We start from the raw sequence: 17,141 nt of genomic DNA, 5'->3' as shown, positions 1-17,141 counted from the left end.
AGATACTTTTTTGTAATTTAATTTGTTTCCTTAATACATTACATTTAATTGCACTTGTATCCACTTAAAGCTCAGATGGAGATGTAGATGTCTGAAGATGTAGCCCTATCATGCATTCCATTCTGGCTGTGCCCAAAGCCACTTGATAAGAAAACACTCATTGTACATGCTATAACATTCCACTCAAGCCTACATTATATAATGCCACATAGTCATGGCTTCTGTGTATCAAGGATGGACCATGGATGCTTGTAAAGTCGAATCCCTAGATTAAACGTACTTCTGATGGAAAACAATATTATGGCCTTGAATAACTGGTTATTCATTTTGTTCACATATCCCACTCGCAAATCACTGTTAGAGGTTCCATAATTATAACAGACTACCTTTAATTTACTAGAATAATGTAGATCATTTGGAAGGGTCAACTAGGTCCTTGATATTATGGCTACAGTAAATTGAATATGTTGTTTTCTCTAATAGGTCTAAACGTGGTCTATCTCAATCCTTCCTTTCGCACATATGATCTGACAGACGTGTTTGTGTGACGAATAGCAGCTTAGACTATTTTGAGTAAATTAGCAGCACGGTTGCACACCTACACGTCATTTTGTTTCCGCAAAACAAAAGAAAAAGCCACGGAGGTCTGGACATTGTGTGTGTCGTAAGGTCAGGGGTCACGCGGAGTGCTCCGAGTCGATGATTGGCCAGAGACGGCCGTGTCCTCTAGTTAAACCCTCCGATTGTTTGACTGTATCAGGTAGTGATCAACACTCACACGCTGGTACACTAAGGTTTGAGGGGTAGATGCACTTCATCTTTATAATTACAAATTAAAACAGTAGCAGCCAGATACGTGGATGGACAAATACTTTGATAGAACAGGCCTCTATGGAGTATTACTATGGTAGTATCCTATTCGCAACACTCTCCTACTGCTGTAAGGCTGTCATGTACAGCTAATTTACAGATGATCAACAAATATGCACACAGTATTCCGTTTATTAAGTGTTAACTGGGGGAGGCAGGTAGCCTAGTGGTTAGAGCTTTGGACCAATACCCGGAAGGTTGCTGGATCGAATACCCGAGCTGTCATGGTTAAAATCTGTCGTTCTACCCCTGAACAAGGGAGTTAACCCACTGTTTCCCGGTAGGCGGTCATTATACATATGAATTTGTTCATGGCATGTCTAATTAAATAAAATACTTTTGAAACTGTGTATGTAGCAGATATACATGGCTCGTAAATTAAACTGCTTAGTTTATTAGCAGATATTTAGCACTCTGGAAAGTCCACGGAGAAAGATGTATCTGGGTGCCCACTTTACCCACGAGGATGTTTCTGGATGATGTTGCATCTTCGGCTGCGAACCTATATTTACTGATTACCTTGGGTCTGTATGAATGCACCTAGTGGCCTTTTGTATGTATTTACAGACGTTTTCGGAGTTGCTTATAAGAATATCACTTGTTTGAGTTGTTTGGTCCAGAAAAACATAGAAAGTGGAAAAACAATGCAACATTCAAGGCCCAGCTCTCCGTCCAGTTGCTTTTTTGGACCAAGCCTGATAACAACATACCGAACGAGTTGAAAGTTATTCTGTCAAAATAAGGTAAGAAACAAACTTTCTAAGATAATATTTTTGAATGTATATAAAGATCATTTTTCTTCGTGCATAGATATCCATAATGAAGTGAATTTCTTATGTGCATAACATCCACGAGGCACGCACATTCGAAGCACTGGATAGCTAATTCAAAGGTTTACTCCCTGTTTGGGAATAGTGTTATGTCATTAAAGACATAATGGAACGTATTGTTACGTCATACATTTTAGAAAAACAAGCATGATGCGCATTGGGTTTGCAAGCCTTGTTAAATGATATATCCACGCCCTTTGTGCCGCCTTTGACATATAGGCTATGGTATTGTTACCATAGCATTCATTCATTTAATCTATTTCAATGCATATTACTCAGAAATATCCTACAATATCATATCCAAACCAGCCATATAATTTAAGTACATATTTATTTCACGGGAACAGTTTCTTGCATGGGCCTAAATTACAATACATTATTACAACGTCCATTAATCAGACAACATATACAAATATTCACAGTTTAGAGCACACCACAAAATATGGACAAACTACACGGCTACACGAACAAACAAACAGAGGTTGCCTTTTTTTAGCCTACAAAATGGATTCAGTATTGTGCCTTTGCTATGATTTGTCTATACTCATTAGGGGTGAAAGTCACCTGGACATTACACGACTTAATAATACATTCAACAGTAAACCAACTCACTCACACATCACGAGCTAAACCCTAACTCTGACACTGTCTCATTCTTAACCTGCTGAGAGGTCTCAGACGGGCACCCCGAGCTTTCCTAAAACATCGTTTTCCTTTCAAGTATATATTTCCATGAGAATAAACAAAATTATTGCATAGAACAAAAGTAAAAATGAGGCCTCACTTATCTCTCGTCTCATTCTCTTTTATTTTCATTCTATGCAATGATACATATAATCCAAAGTCTTGTGATACATTCGAGTGTGAATTATCCTTCTGTCTTAATAAACAAATACATTTCAGTTGCCATCATGGGCAGCAAGTGGCGGATTTCGAGCTAAAAAATTAGGAGAGAGCGAAAAAACGGAGAGAGGAGGTTGAGGTTGAGAGGGGAAAGGGTATTGAAAGGAGGTGACAGGCCCAAAAGCCAAGAAGGGGGTAATACCATAGGGGACATACTCGAGAATCGGTCCACAAAATTCCGTTTCTGTGTTCTGTTTGCCATTCTCAGTCTGTTGGTTTGGCGCGAGGGTTCCATCACTATAGGGTCGCGGCGCAAGGCGTGGGAACGAGCTGCTGGTGCGTGCCAGTTTTGATTTGCTGCTGCTGCTGGGCTCCCGAGGATGAGCTCGCAGAGCGGATCTTGGTGTTCGGAAGCTTATGATCTTTCTTCCACTTCATCCTTCTGTTCTGGAACCATATCTTCACCTGACGTTCGGAAAGGCACATCGTGTGCGCGATCTCCACGCGCCTGCGTCGGGTCAGGTAGCGGTTGAAGTGGAATTCTTTCTCCAGCTCAAGAGCCTGCTGGCGGGTATAGGCAGTGCGGGACCTCTTGGGCACTCCTCCACTGTAACTAGCATTGACTGGAGAAATCAAGCACACACACATACAATCAAGCAGGTGTTATCTCCACTAGGCACATTACAAATGTTATTCTTCATAAAGGTTTGTTGGTAGTCTACTGGGGAAATAAAGCCTACGATGTTTTGTGGGGGTTTCCCCTTGATTTCTGCTGCGTAGAAGTACCTTAATTTGGAGACGCCATGTGTACAAGCGCTCGCATCCAGGGACAAATCAAGCCTTGGAAAATGATTAACAAAATCAGCGGGGCTGGATATTACATTTTGGCTGGGGTCCAGCCATGTAGGTAGTTTGGTTTAAAAAGCAACAAAGACCTCATGGCCCCGGCAGGCAATAAAATTTACGAGGGGTTCTTAATTACCGACCCCGCTGCTCGATGGTCGTAAATTGCCATTGTAAGGGGTGCTACTAGTGCTGCCTCAATGGGCGGGCATACGTTCCAGTGGCGGCTTGCTCAGTGGTTCCGGTATTTAAACGTGGCGATAACTCACCAACATGGACCTTCTTCATCCAGGGGTAGACCACCGGCGGTTCCTTGCCCTTCTGACCACCGGGATACGACTCAGAAGCGAGACTGCAGTCTTTGCTGACGTCCTCCACCACACCGCTGTCTGGGACTGGGTTGAGACGAGGGCCATGGTTCTGGGCAATGGGCTGAGGTTGTGCCTGATGCCTGTCGGTAAAATCGTCGAGTCCATTACTGGGGACATTACCGTAGTCGTAGCTCGGTTCTGTGTAGTTTGACCTCGGATACGACGCCTCGTCATGATGGGGAAAGCCCGAATCTTTTGGCCGTTCGTAGTACTCAGTAGGGGCGGGGATGTATCCGTTCTGTTGATATTCGTCGCATGGAGGAAAGGAAGGTTCGATATAGTTCGAGTTTATCAAATACGAACTCATGATCATTAATTTGTGAAGTGCAACAATACTAATTTTTATCGTGCTGTCGTTTTTCTGATCTCCACCAAACCCTCCTACTCTCTGTCAAATGTACAAAGTTGTCTGGTCACGTGTAAACCGCCACCAATCACCACGTCTCCTGTGGGCATCATGTAAACAGGAACCAATGGAAAGCCTGGCATTGGCACAACGAAAATTGCTCCGACTAGCCTACGTTGTGTTTTCCTTATTAAATCAAAATATATCAAGAAAAAAACGCTCAACTCACTTGTTTATCACATAGCCTAAACTAAACTAGAATAAATAAACCCTTTATTTAGCAGTAAACCACATTAAACCACGGCCTTGAGGAGATGATGATGATGGTGATGATGATGTTGGGTATATCTTACTGTTGCACAGGAAAAGGATGGGCTCTTTGGAAATAAGCAAACTGTAACTGCTCTCTTTTCTGTCAAAGATGACATTGGAGCTCATTTCCAGTCCATTGCTGTCCAAAATGCTTTCCTTTCTAGTCAATTCTGAGTTGGTAATTCCGTGAATAAAATGTAAATATGTAAATCTGTATCTCACTTGATTTGAACGACAATAAAACAAAGCAAGGTTGAAAACATTGCACGTGTGCCGTTACGCACCTCTCATGATCATATTCAGTCATTAAAACTAAGGAAAACTCAGCATTTTAATTTAAGAAATGTTTGTGAAGGATAACATCAAATAGTTTACATTTGGCTTCTCATATGATGATACAAGATGGCAACTGAATAGCAGGCCCAAATAAGACAAGTGATTTTGACATGGCCAAAGGTTCTCATTTTCATTTCATTTCATTTGAGTAATTTAGAAGATGCTCTTATCTAGAGTAACTTAATCTATACATGAGTAGTGTTAGTTGATGAGAAATTAACATTTGTGTTGAAATTTGTAGCAACTCAAAACAAAGGTGAGGGTTCAACATGCACATCCACAGACTCATATTCTACTACTAAAGCACATTTTAGTAACCACGAAGATAGGTCTAATACGAGTCATTTTGTGAAGCAAATGACTGTGATTGACTGTAACTAACCTGTGGTATGATATAGTATCTTTACTATACATACATTACGCTGTTCACTTTCCTCCAAGATTCAACATAAAACACCCATCATTTGTGCAGCGTTTTAAACTATCGAGCTGGACACCAGATAATGATTACAACAGCAACAAAACTAAGGGCATAATAATAATAATAACAATAATAATAATACATTTAGTGTATGCCTACTATTAATACGTTAAACCACTACAACAACTGAAAAAAACAACTACAACTAAAATAACTATATTTAAGACATCACCTGAAAATATCATGACCATGTAGGCTAAAATTAACCAAACACACTTCTCGATTAATTTCACTATGACAAAATGTCACTATGACAAAAGTGCAATTATATACAGTTTATAATAGAAGCATCCCTGACCGTATCTCTTCTGTGCCATCAGTATCTCGTCAATTGCCATCTCCAAGACCTGTTCGCCCTCCAGCTCACTATTACAAATCAGAGGTGAAAATCTTGAGGAAGCCAGCTCAACCGCACGAGCAACACTACCGAAGGTGTCTACGACCGTCTACGTGAAGAAGGCCCGGTGTGCGGTGGCAAGGGGATGCAAAACTTCGGAAATATTGAAGGCTTTATTTTGTATTTTTTTCTCTCCCCCTTTCTGTTCGCCCCCTAAACAGCGATAACTTCTCTCTGACCCCAAAGTGACACCGTTTCTATGTTGTTTCTGATTAATCTTGCCCATTGACAGTCTTTGTTAAACAACAAGGCGTGCCCTTCCCCAACGAGGCGACATTTTCATATTTGTTAGACGCAGTGACCTGAAGCTCACCCCGGACTTGGACTTCGGTTTTCCAGGGTCTACTCGACTCTGGGTAGATTACGGAGCACTTAGCACCAGTCAGCACCTAACAGCGCCCCAAAAATATATTTTTTAAAACCAGTACAAAACCCACGATAAAGCGTAGGTCCATCTGAAAAAGCCTTGCGTCGACTGTGCCACTCCTGTAGGTAATGTTAGCCAACTAAACTGAAGTTTCGGTGTCTCCTGGTCAATGTTTTCTTTAGAATAGTATAAATATGTATATGTGTTGAATTTGTTTCACATTGTTAGGCTTCTGTTAATGTTTCTCACCTAGGCTCATGTTTTTCCTGTTCAAACAAGGTCCTCCTCGGAGCTTTGTATGTGTAAGCCATCGCTATGGGATTTTCATTTTAGTCAGATATAGGCCTATATGGCCTTTTAAGCATCTAAATAGCCAAAGTTGTTAGGTGTTATATTACAATTGAGTGTATTTTACACCTGTAACTCATCGTGAATGACAAGGGGAATCTTTTTTGTTGTTGAGGATCTGGCCTCCAGAACGCATGTAACCAAGACCACCTGAGGGTCTATCTATCAGCATAATGTCCACGGTAAGAATGCTTGACTTGATATCTAAATGTCCACTCTAGTGTGTTATATAAGTGTTATATAAATATGGGCAGGATTGGCTATTATCCACTCGCTAGCCGTAGTACCCTTGAATGAGCGACAGTTTAAAGGGTCCGTAATCCTTTACAGACTTTTACAATTTACTTGTTGCTATACTATAGTGTGTGTGTGTGTGTGTGTTATACACAGGTTTGGAAACGTTCAATTTGGAATGCGTTATAAACAAGTCTTTTTGCATGATAAAAACTCATGAACTGTAAAAATCCTGATTTATTATGTTCAATTCCCTTCATTCCCTTCAGTTGAGAAACTAGTTCTTTCGAGATGCTGTTTTATTTTTGGAGTTTTGAAACAGGCGAAATATAAACACAACGTTATGATCTGATAAACAATTGAAACGACTGAAATATGCTATTCAAATAACCACATTCAGTGTTTTACCTTTTAGGGTGGAAATACTGACGTTCACGAATGGATGTTTACGATTTTAAAAAATTAGAAGCGAATAAGAAATGTGGGCCTGCATGGTATCAATCTTAGGTTACAACGTGATTTTGTCTATTGAAATGTTTCTGTAACAATTATTCCAAATCAAAATCCTCAAAAACATCCATGTTAATTAGCAAAAGAGCAAAAAAAGTCTAGTTGTGAATAAGAAATAATTAGGCCTATTATTTATTGACTTAGAAAGGTACTGTGAGTGAAAGAAGTAGATTGCCACTCTTTCGGTCCTTCCCATATATAACGAACATATATCATACTGACACTGTACTGTAAATTCCGATAATAAGAAAGTGCTCTGACGATAGTGACTGATCACATATGGTTGCTAGATCCCTTGTCTGTTAGGAGGACCAGGCTGCAGAGGACAATGTTCCCTCAGTATTCACGAGGCGGTTAAGGTAAGGTTTTGATAATACAACATATTGAAATCAAGAATATATTGGGAGTGGTGTGTAAGAAGGAAGCTATAGATGTATATTTTGGCCTAAACATGAATGCCACCCACAGAGCACCTCGCACATTTAACACACGTTCAGAGGAAGATGGGTGGGTGAAATAGTATGATTGCATTCAACATTTTGTTGAAGTTGTCTTCTTAAAAATGGGACATACATCAAAGCAAATGTAACTGCATCAAGTGACTGTTTTATGTAGATTGTAGATACACAAGCGTTGAACAACATGGCCTTAATAGGTCTGTGTTTCATAGCGTACTATTTTGCCCAACCCGTTTCTTCTAAGCTTATACGACAAAACATATACTATATCTTCTTCCATAGACAGTTGTTAGAACGGTGCCATAACCCAATGCGTTATCTCCTATAACATAAAGATCACTTGTGGGAGCCACAAACATTCAGTGGCTAATGGCTATTTCTTTATATCTTTATGATAAAGACACCTTCAATTATCATATTAGTCATTTGGCTCTTGACTCTTTTGCAATAAACGAAGACACTGAATTACCAATAGTTAGGCTATTGTATAATAGGCCACTTGTTTGTGGCCTAAACGAAATATGAATGACAAGTTCGAGAATAAATTGTTGCTAACACGGCTACGGTGGATCTCACAATTTCGAGTGCACCGTTTTTATGTGAGCTTTAAGAGAAAAGGCCTATGTTACATTTAGCAGTGTGTTTAAACCAAATTGTATCTATTACAATAGAGGTGCATATATTTTTTAAATGATCTCCATGAAACACGTTGGGTTACACACTTTAATGTAGAATAAGATAAGGAAGGCTTGATCTCACATTTTCACAACTTTACGGGAAAGGAAAACGGCGATTCGATCCTGTTATGCAGATCCATCCGCCATTAGAGGCTACAGCCTATATCCTAATGCGTTTTCAAAACCCAATTAAGTACGAATGATATTTTGTTATTACGAATAACAATTGACTGTTGTCATTATAAAATAAACATATTATTTCTTTGTAACCAAAATCACCTTCTGGATAATTTTTTGTAAAGGCTAAAAACAGGACTTTTTCCTCAGCAGAAGGAGAGAAAGACTACATATTTTAAAGGAGTCCGGGGGCTCCATTTGGGGGGCTGTGGGCATAGTCTACCCATCATCCTGTGACCGGGGTAAGAGTATCAATCCTCAAAATGCAAATGTTTCCCTCATATCCAATGCAATTTATTCAAAGGAAATTCACCAATCAACCGCCCTAATAAAATGCCGCCACTCAATCTTGGGTCTGGGGACGGACGGGGGTCCACTCCCCTCGGTCCCAAACTCGGGGTCGCCCTGCTTTCAGGGTTCACCTGGAGTGCACCGTCAAACATATGTAATTCAAAGCTATTCTATCTTTTGTGTGGAGAGTCAAGATCGCTATTATAACGCTGGCATCAGGCCCCTGCTGAACAGATGACGGGAGACTTGTTCAGCGGGTAAACTTTTGACCCCAAATGTTCCTCCTCTTCCCCCGCTATATCGAGATCATCAGTCCCACCCCTGCGAGGCTGTGCTGCCCAGGCGAGGTGTCTGGCTGCTTGGGAGGAAAACTTGATTTGCAGTATATCCATTTCTGTTATCATTACTGTAATTAGTCTAACGACAATCATAATTAGTGATATAACAGGCAGGTCTATAATATAATAACTGTAGTTGTATCTCTGTATTGTCTCACTGTGGGTGTTGGTTACAATGCACCCTGTACAACATCACTAATGTACAACATCACTAATACAAGCAAACCGCTCAGGGATGAATGTCCTTCATACTTTTGTGTGAGTCTTTATCTCTCCTTGCCTCACATAGGCCTAGTGTTTTTGCTAAAATGCCCGAAAGGCTCTCCAAATAAACTAATGCAATATGCAAATTATATTACTTCACTGCAATGTGTAATAAGGCAAGCAAACCGGTCAAGTATTGTGTGCGTCCTATCATACTATTGTATTTGTGTGTGTGTGTTTCCCCCCCTCTCAGCAGCTGGCTGCAGGTGACACTGAACTTGGCCTAAAGCGAGCTCTGCTGGTGGCTGGAGGATGCAGATTTATCTTGCTGCTATGGCTGACCTCGCGGTGAACCGCGCACGGGGGATGGTTAATTTTTTTCTGCCTGGCATTGTCTGCCTAGGACCCCGATTTAAGATGATTTTATGTGTAACAACGGTGTAATTTTCGCCCCAGACTTCACAATGATATTGGCATAGAATAACGGTTTCTCTTTCATGTTCTACACCATACAACTGTAATGGAAATGAAGTCCAATTTCATTGCATTGGCTATTTGTTTACAAGACGGAATCTTCTATGTCGACTGTTAGGGGAAGGGGGAGCGGGGATCAACCCACCTCAAATCATCAGATGATTCAGAGTTTCAATTCCATCTACGTACTGACATATTATACTTTGAGGGTTTAGTTTCTATATAAACACTTTTCATTGCAATTCGTTTTCTGATGTGAAATAGATGAAAATTGAATTCACACCTCTGACGGGGAAAGTTATGAGGTGCCTGTAAGCACCAGTTTCGTTCTAATTGGGCGTAATTGCAATCTGTTCAAATACATAAGAGCAACACACAACAATGGAAATTTTGAACACACCAAAGCACTCTTATACACAACACATAGACCGAGCCCATACTAGTCACTCATCAGCACACAGCTTATCGCAAGACTGTCGCCACAAGTAGGCCTAAACAAAATCTACACTATAAGCAAAACAACAAATGAATTAGCCTATAACCTACTTAATAAGAAATGATGATGCAGAAACATTTTTCTAGAAAACGAAAACATAATTCAATCTAAAGGAAACTATTGTGATTGGGCAAATGCGTCACAAAGTCAGACCAACACATTTTCACATCGAAGTCAAAGCTTTATTGGTATCTGAGTGTTCATGTCTGCCCGGACGCACGCGCCCAAGCTGGGCCATGAGGTCACCATGAAGCAAGAGTGACACTCTCCAACTGAACTTTACAACCCAAAAACACAAAATGACATGGCTGACGCAAAACGGAATTCCTTTGCAAGTGTGGCCCTGCTGTGTTTTGTCCTCCATTGTGTTTACTCCACAGTGCGTTTGGCTGTCTTAAACCATTTGATCAAGTTTGGAACACATGAGGAAACCTGACCAAAGACACACCTAGAGCTTCAAACAAAGTGTAGAACCTGTGCCTAACTTGACAATTACACAGATTGAAAAGCTAAATTTACCCCAAAAGTGGTTGTATGATAGTTGAGTACCGTACACAAACATATTACAGTTTAGCAATGACATTGGAAACACCATAAAACAGCTCAAATAGCTTTATGGCTTGTCCAGCACATTAATGGCTATGAAGAGTCCAAAGAAGCCCCGTGTGTAATACAGGAAGTGAAAAAACACGAATTAAAAAGGAAAAGGAATGGACAGAAGCATAATTATCCCACATGTAAAAACGTATTATGAGTTACACCACAGATGGAGGGAAACTAGTTACACTAGGAAGGAAGCAATTAAATATCCATGAGCCTGAACCAACCCTGGCCAACATCTGCCGAGAGAAACCAGGATTCAGCTCAGCACCACTGACAAATTAGCGTAATGGGCTAATATGGACAGATAGCGCGTCCGAATACAATCATAATTCTGTTTCAAACAGGGTGGCTGTTCAGAGCCAAGGGAATGGAAGGCTACAGGCTACTCAAGGGCAATAGAGGCAGAAACTTACCTCGAGACCGAAGCTGTCTTCTCGTGTGCGTCCGGCATGCAGGGTCCATCGCGAGGCGTTCTGGTGAGCAAGGAGTGGGTGTAACGGTCAAGGAACACTTACAGCCTGCAAGGAGAGAGTCAGACGAAGCCTCGCGTCAGTGCGATTATATGTTATGTGCAATATACTGTCAACTCCCCAAAACCATAAAACTTACTTTAATGGCCACCACGTGACAGTTTATGGCCAGTGAGCCTATCTGGCCGCGCTCCGGATGATTTTTACGATCTAATTCATAGACAAAACCCCCATTCATTTGGCACCCAAATGTCAGGGAGCCGGAACCGGCCTAATAAAGTTTACGTTTTGAAGTGAACTGATTCTCTGATAGTACTAAACTCGAGCAGATGGGACGCAGAGCCCCTCGAGCCGGTCACTGGCAAGAAGGACCCGCTTTATCCCTACGCACAAAGGTGAGTAAAGTGTGCAGATATAGATTTTGCTACCTGTTGATTTTCTCGACCTTGAAACTAGCTAGAAAAGTTGAACTTTTAAAGTTTTAATTGCAATCAATGGAGTGAAAGGCCTATAGTCTTGAAAACGAGTTACTGTAGGCCTAAAAACCTTACATTCAACAACAAAAACATTACAAAAACATACACACTTTCGTTTTTCCGTGAGGCACATGAAGAAGTAAGATAAAGAATCGAAATAACAAATCATTTACAGTCTCTGTCGTTCCAGTAGAAAGTTTATTATAATCAGCATCATCACTATAATATTATTTTCAATTTCCAGTCATTCTTTAAAAACATTTGCAAAAAGCGTATAGCACGATGAAGCTATACACGTAGGCAATGGGCTCCACGATGGAACCCTTCACATCCAACATAGAGGGGAACGTACAAGAAACACACATTCTAAGAAGCTGCGCCAGGTGAACAGATTTACAGTAGCTCGTGTAAAAGAAGGATACAAAGGCACAGCTACACGCAATGGGTCAGAACTGCGGTCCCGTCACGTGTTCACAACGCACAACAATCGCGTAAGGCTTATACGTCTGTCTACAATAAGGAACAAGTTATCTAAGTTTGGTACAATACATTGAACAAATAAATACATACTTACATATAAAACAAAGGCTTTACACAAAAGCAACAGCATTTTTTATCAACTCATTAATTATTCGAGTTTCTATACTGTTTTACAAGTGCAATAGGCTACACAACTTTTATTGGATAGTTAATGGACTTTTTTGCGGTAACTTCGAGTTGATTCTATTTTGAACAAGAAATAAGTTAACAAACATGTATTTCCCATTGGTTTGTTCTCTAAGACAAACAATGTACAGAATGTTTATTTTTTTACTCACACAAGCATTATCACGGTGAAAATAAATATAACTATGGAGGAAAGTCTTTTTGAAAAGGCCGGAGTTTGGACAACTGCATGTTCACTGTCCCAAAACAGCCATCGGGAAGTCTGTCGCAATGTAAAAATGAATGGAAGTTCTCCCAAGCTTTGTATTATTTTATTAGAGCTCATCGGGGAACCAAATATCAGGGACGGTGGTACCCTACACCCCCTGCCGCTGCCATGCTCATGCTTTTCAGTTTGTTGTCCTTTTTCCACTTCATCCTTCTGTTCTGGAACCAGATTTTGATCTGGCGTTCTGATAGGCAGAGCGCGTGTGCTATCTCGATCCTCCGTCTGCGGGTCAGATACCGGTTGAAATGGAACTCTTTCTCGAGCTCCAGGGTCTGGTAGCGCGTGTATGCTGTCCTCGCCCTCTTCCCCTCTGGTCCAGTGAGACTGTCTGGTGGTAACACACAGGACGCAACAATAAACCCATAATCAAAATAGCAACCTACACAACACTGTTTACTAATTCTTTATGCAGGTTTACCTGGCAACAATGCAAGGACATTTTTTTTTATTGATCAATAATGTTTACCAACGCTTTATGCAATGATTATTATATAGTAGAAAATGTACTTTATTCTTGATCACACTTCGATGCAGCTCAGTCCACATATAACAGTCCACATAAACACTATTCACCTTTCCCACACCATAAAATGTAGTGGAAGTGCCAATTAATTCCCACAAGTTTGTCTTATAAAAATACCATAAACATTTAGAATAATACAAAATTATGGCAAAAGAAAATCCTATATTTAAACAAAATGTTCACCTCCTGCATTTTGGTAACATGAAAATGTTCTGTTTTCATGCCACGTTGAATTATTTTCCACCGCTTTGGGTACAAATATACAGGTGAACAGGTGGCGTAAATCTCGCCATTACACCGCATAACCATTACTACTATCAAATACAGATTATTTATCTCTTATGGGATGATTCGGTTAAATACTTTTTACCATCGAAAATGGCAATAAGCACAGTTTAAATCGCTATAGGAGGTCATGTCCACGACAAGTACAAAACATAAACATAAACGTCTACCTAATCAACGTGTAAAGCTATTTTACCATGATTTATGTGCAGTTTCCTCATCCAGGGGTAGATCTGAGGCTGGGCACCGTCGGTGAAATGTTGGGAAGTTGTCTGCTCTCTTCCAGCGGGCTTATCTTCCTCGAGGAGGGGGGAGGCTTTCGACACACACTCCTGGTTCAACAGCGTGCCTCCGTTCGAACTCGAGCTCGGGGTCGCGCAGGGGATAGTTATGGAGTTCTTTATGGCTCGGTGTTGCCGTTGAGACTCGCTGACCGGAGACGAGCTTGTGACAGAGGAGGAGCACCGGAGCGGGTCAGGTGCAGGCGAGAGGGGCGCCGTCCCAGTGGCGCTCGCGGGCTGGGTGTACCTGGATGGCTCGACAGAGGACGTTGTTGCCGCCGCCGACTGGTTCGGGGAGTAGCCCTGTGCCCGCTCGTTGGCCACAAAGTGCCCATTACCGCGACCGACAGTGAGGTCCATCCCGTTGTAACCATAACCTTGCCTGCTGGAATGCATGGTCGTTGAGTCCCTGTATTGGTCGTTTGCTGAGCTGTGGTCTCCATAATTATGTAACTGGAAGTCGGCGCCATTGGGATAGCGACCGCAGAATGAGTTTACAAAATAGGAGCTCATTGATTGACTATTCAAATACTGTTGTTTCGCAGGTATTTGTTGTTTTTATTTTTGGAGAAAATAGTAACGTGTGTGCTTGATTTGTGGCTCTTGATGCTTTTGCTTCTTCTATAGCACCCTTGCACAATTTATGATGAATTAGGGAAATGAGTAGAACGTGTACTTGATTCTCTCTTACGTAGGCACCCAAATATGGGTTACGGCTGAGAATCACGTGCTTTTGTTGACCAGTCGTAAATCCTGCTTGATGACCTCCAGAGGTAAACTCGTGCACAAGTAGGAAATCTGGGTGGGATGTTATGGGCGCGCGCCTGGGAGTGCGCCTGGGCAGGGCGCTCGCGGGGCTCGGGTTGCATCTCTTGGATTGTCCTTGAGCGCCATCCTCCGGCCACAATCTCGCACTGCCTGCGACGGTGTTTGAGGCGTGGCCTCTGAACAGGGTCGTTCAGAGGTTAACGACCATTGCGGCAAACGCATCGCCTTCCCAAACAATACAACAAGAAACGCACTGCATAGTGAATATCCAACCTCTCCACTGACACAGAGTACAGAAAGAAATTCAACATTAAACATTATCCTTATAGTTGGGAATAAAACACGTACAGTAGGCCTACAAAACAACACAACTAGCCTAAAATATCAAAAACAATTGTTTAGCACCTTACATTTAGTTGAATATTTCGTTAAAGCATGTTACAAATCTTTTAATTTTAGTAATCAACCCTTGAAAAATCTATATTTGCATGAATATCCTCCTTAGTTCAGGCTAATGGTGTGAACAGCATGGTCAACCTGCAGATCAACCGTTATTCCAAAAATTGTTAGATGCTCTCAAAAATTAGGCACTTCAAATGAATTACTGTTTCGTTTTTTTAAGATGACAGAAAGTAAGCTACCGTACAATAGTATTATTAGACAATTAATTACCCCTCGTTTGAAATTCCATAAATACTTAACGTGAATAAAGCACGTTTTGATCAACAAAAATTGCCTGAATTAAGTAAATGTGATGTTTAAATTGGTTCAATGTACGTGCGTAAAATTTTGCTGCGGTTCCAAATTAATAGCCTAAGCTCTAGCAGACATTACAGCGAAACAATCATATCAATTTTATTGTAATTATATTTTTTTGCCAATATGGATAACTTAAGTCAATTTAAGAACAGAAAAACGAGGAGCAGAATATCGTTTGAAAGGAATCTAAACACACGAAGTTCGCATTCGATGAAGAAAGAATGAATGAAAATCAAAGTAAGACAAGAAGGGAATTTATAATAGATATATTTTTAAATGATGTCTGACAATAGAGGGAATAAACAGGATTTCTTGGTTTAGGTATTTTAGTGTATTTTACATGGACATATGCATGCCTAGGTGAAATGAAATAATTTCCCTTGGCCTCTCTCGGCATCTTCCCCACACCCATAGATAATGTCCTCGGAGTGAGGACGCGAATGTAATAGGCTATAGGACTCTATTTCAACTCAGATAAGTCTTGTCAAGTTTTCAAAATAGAAAGATAAGGCACCGCACAATGACAATCTAAAATTAGGTTCGAAATATGATACGAAGAAAGCCCTATCAGTATAACAGCAGAAGTAATACAACTGTAGGCTCAAAACAAGCAATGGCAATAACAAACATATGACTACATTATTTTAGCAGAATTTGGTTTTAAATCATGTTCATCGGTGTGGAGTTGCTGATTAGTTGGTGTAACTTAGAGGTCACCTGTACCTAAAATAGAAGTAACTGTTGCAGGTGCAGGCAGAGCAACAGCATTTTAAAAACATTTAGCCTTACAAAAGATACTGCTCATTCCGTCTACTTAGCAGGAAATAGTGCACTCCATATGGATTACTGGACACTCAGGCACGCTCGCGACGGCCAGTTGCAACCAGTTTTACAGGAGTAGGCTCTGGTTATCCATAGTCCATTGGACCTCTCGGTCCTATAGTCCCCAAAAGACGATAACCCATATTTAGGCTACACAACGCCCCACGCTGGCACTAACAGCGTGATGGATACGTCTGCGTGTCTGTCCGAAGGATGCAGACTCACAGAGGTAATATGGCCCCTTCAGGCACCGCAGGAGCCGAGGAACAATCTGCACTCAGGACCAGATGTGTACAGCGGTGTATGAAGGAGCCCTCTATCCGAGCCCGGGTCTTGACTTTCAGGGATAGTTTGAGAGAACGCGTTCAAACATGCTCCGGATGTTGGAAGGAGCGAGGATAGGTTCTGTGCTTTATAATGGCCAGGATTGTTTGTGATTGAGGTTTTAAATAGGTTGTTAGCGAGAGAGAGCCTAAGAGCTAACATCTGATTTATCAATGGCCAATAGAAACAAAGTTCCCAAGAAATTATCCCACCCAGGGGACAAGGGGCAAACCAGGAAGTGGGAGAGTAAAGTGAGGGAAAAGGTAAAAGTCTAGAAAAAAACGAACAAGACTAATGTCCGCATCTGGTAGAAGCGTCAGGATTCTGCAATCTGTGTGCGTGCTAGTGGCGCACATAAGCGAGGGGAGCACATGCTTCCCAGACCGTAAAAGGCCAACTATTTGAAATTCCGATCCGAACCTTGATCGATGAGTGAGTAAAATTTCACGACGCTTCAGTTTTATTTGCTCATAAATGTAATTAGCTACGTGGGCTGTGTTACACGCGCAATAGCCTAAACTGTTCAATCTGCATGCATTTCAGACACCCTAGATTTTGTATAGTGCAGTGGAGCCGCAGCAAGGCCATTTTCTAATGTCCACTCGAGTGGTTGCATTACCACTGCACATCTCGACGATGGTATTCAATTGGAGACGCTAAGGTTAAATGGAACACTAAAAACACAAATTCAAC

The 17,141-nt window shown here is 41.2% G+C and overlaps 3 protein-coding genes and 1 long non-coding RNA gene across 7 annotated transcripts in view; 1 reads left to right on the top strand and 3 right to left on the bottom strand.

The window, feature by feature from the left end:
- Positions 1-17,141, bottom strand: part of hoxa3a (homeobox A3a) — a 35,034-nt gene that overhangs the window by 15,727 nt on the left and 2,166 nt on the right. Inside the window, exon 2 of one of the 2 annotated variants that reach the window (XM_042309991.1) lies at positions 11,220-11,324. The gene's annotated coding sequence lies outside the window, so the exon portion shown is untranslated. Of the gene's footprint in view, positions 1-5,530; positions 5,643-11,219; positions 11,325-17,141 lie in introns of those variants that run through there. The other variant, XM_042309995.1, reaches the window with a different exon arrangement.
- Positions 2,015-4,473, bottom strand: hoxa4a (homeobox A4a). The gene is made up of 2 exons (XM_024402367.2): positions 3,656-4,473; positions 2,015-3,166 (listed from the first exon to the last, which is right to left on the bottom strand). Exons 1-2 carry the CDS (start codon positions 4,068-4,070, stop codon positions 2,841-2,843), a joined length of 741 nt encoding a protein of 246 aa, XP_024258135.1. The 5' UTR covers positions 4,071-4,473; the 3' UTR covers positions 2,015-2,840.
- LOC112234303 lies at positions 5,815-10,942 on the top strand. 3 transcript variants are annotated; one of them, XR_002950881.2, is made up of 5 exons: positions 5,815-6,117; positions 6,460-6,526; positions 7,379-7,447; positions 8,551-8,642; positions 9,490-10,942. It is a non-coding gene; the product is annotated as an uncharacterized LOC112234303 (long non-coding RNA). The 3 variants fall into 3 exon arrangements; XR_002950880.2 differs by having other exon boundaries at positions 5,815-6,526; XR_002950882.2 differs by having other exon boundaries at positions 5,815-6,526; positions 9,487-10,942.
- hoxa5a (homeobox A5a) lies at positions 11,932-15,441 on the bottom strand. Its single transcript, XM_024402364.2, has 2 exons — positions 13,691-15,441; positions 11,932-13,014 (listed from the first exon to the last, which is right to left on the bottom strand). Exons 1-2 carry the CDS (start codon positions 14,286-14,288, stop codon positions 12,758-12,760), a joined length of 855 nt encoding a protein of 284 aa, XP_024258132.1. The 5' UTR covers positions 14,289-15,441; the 3' UTR covers positions 11,932-12,757.

Source organism: Oncorhynchus tshawytscha, linkage group LG31 (assembly GCF_018296145.1).
Source record: "Oncorhynchus tshawytscha isolate Ot180627B linkage group LG31, Otsh_v2.0, whole genome shotgun sequence".
In the NCBI taxonomy this organism is placed as follows: domain Eukaryota; kingdom Metazoa; phylum Chordata; class Actinopteri; order Salmoniformes; family Salmonidae; genus Oncorhynchus; species Oncorhynchus tshawytscha.
This window is presented reverse-complemented; position numbering and strand designations above follow the sequence as displayed.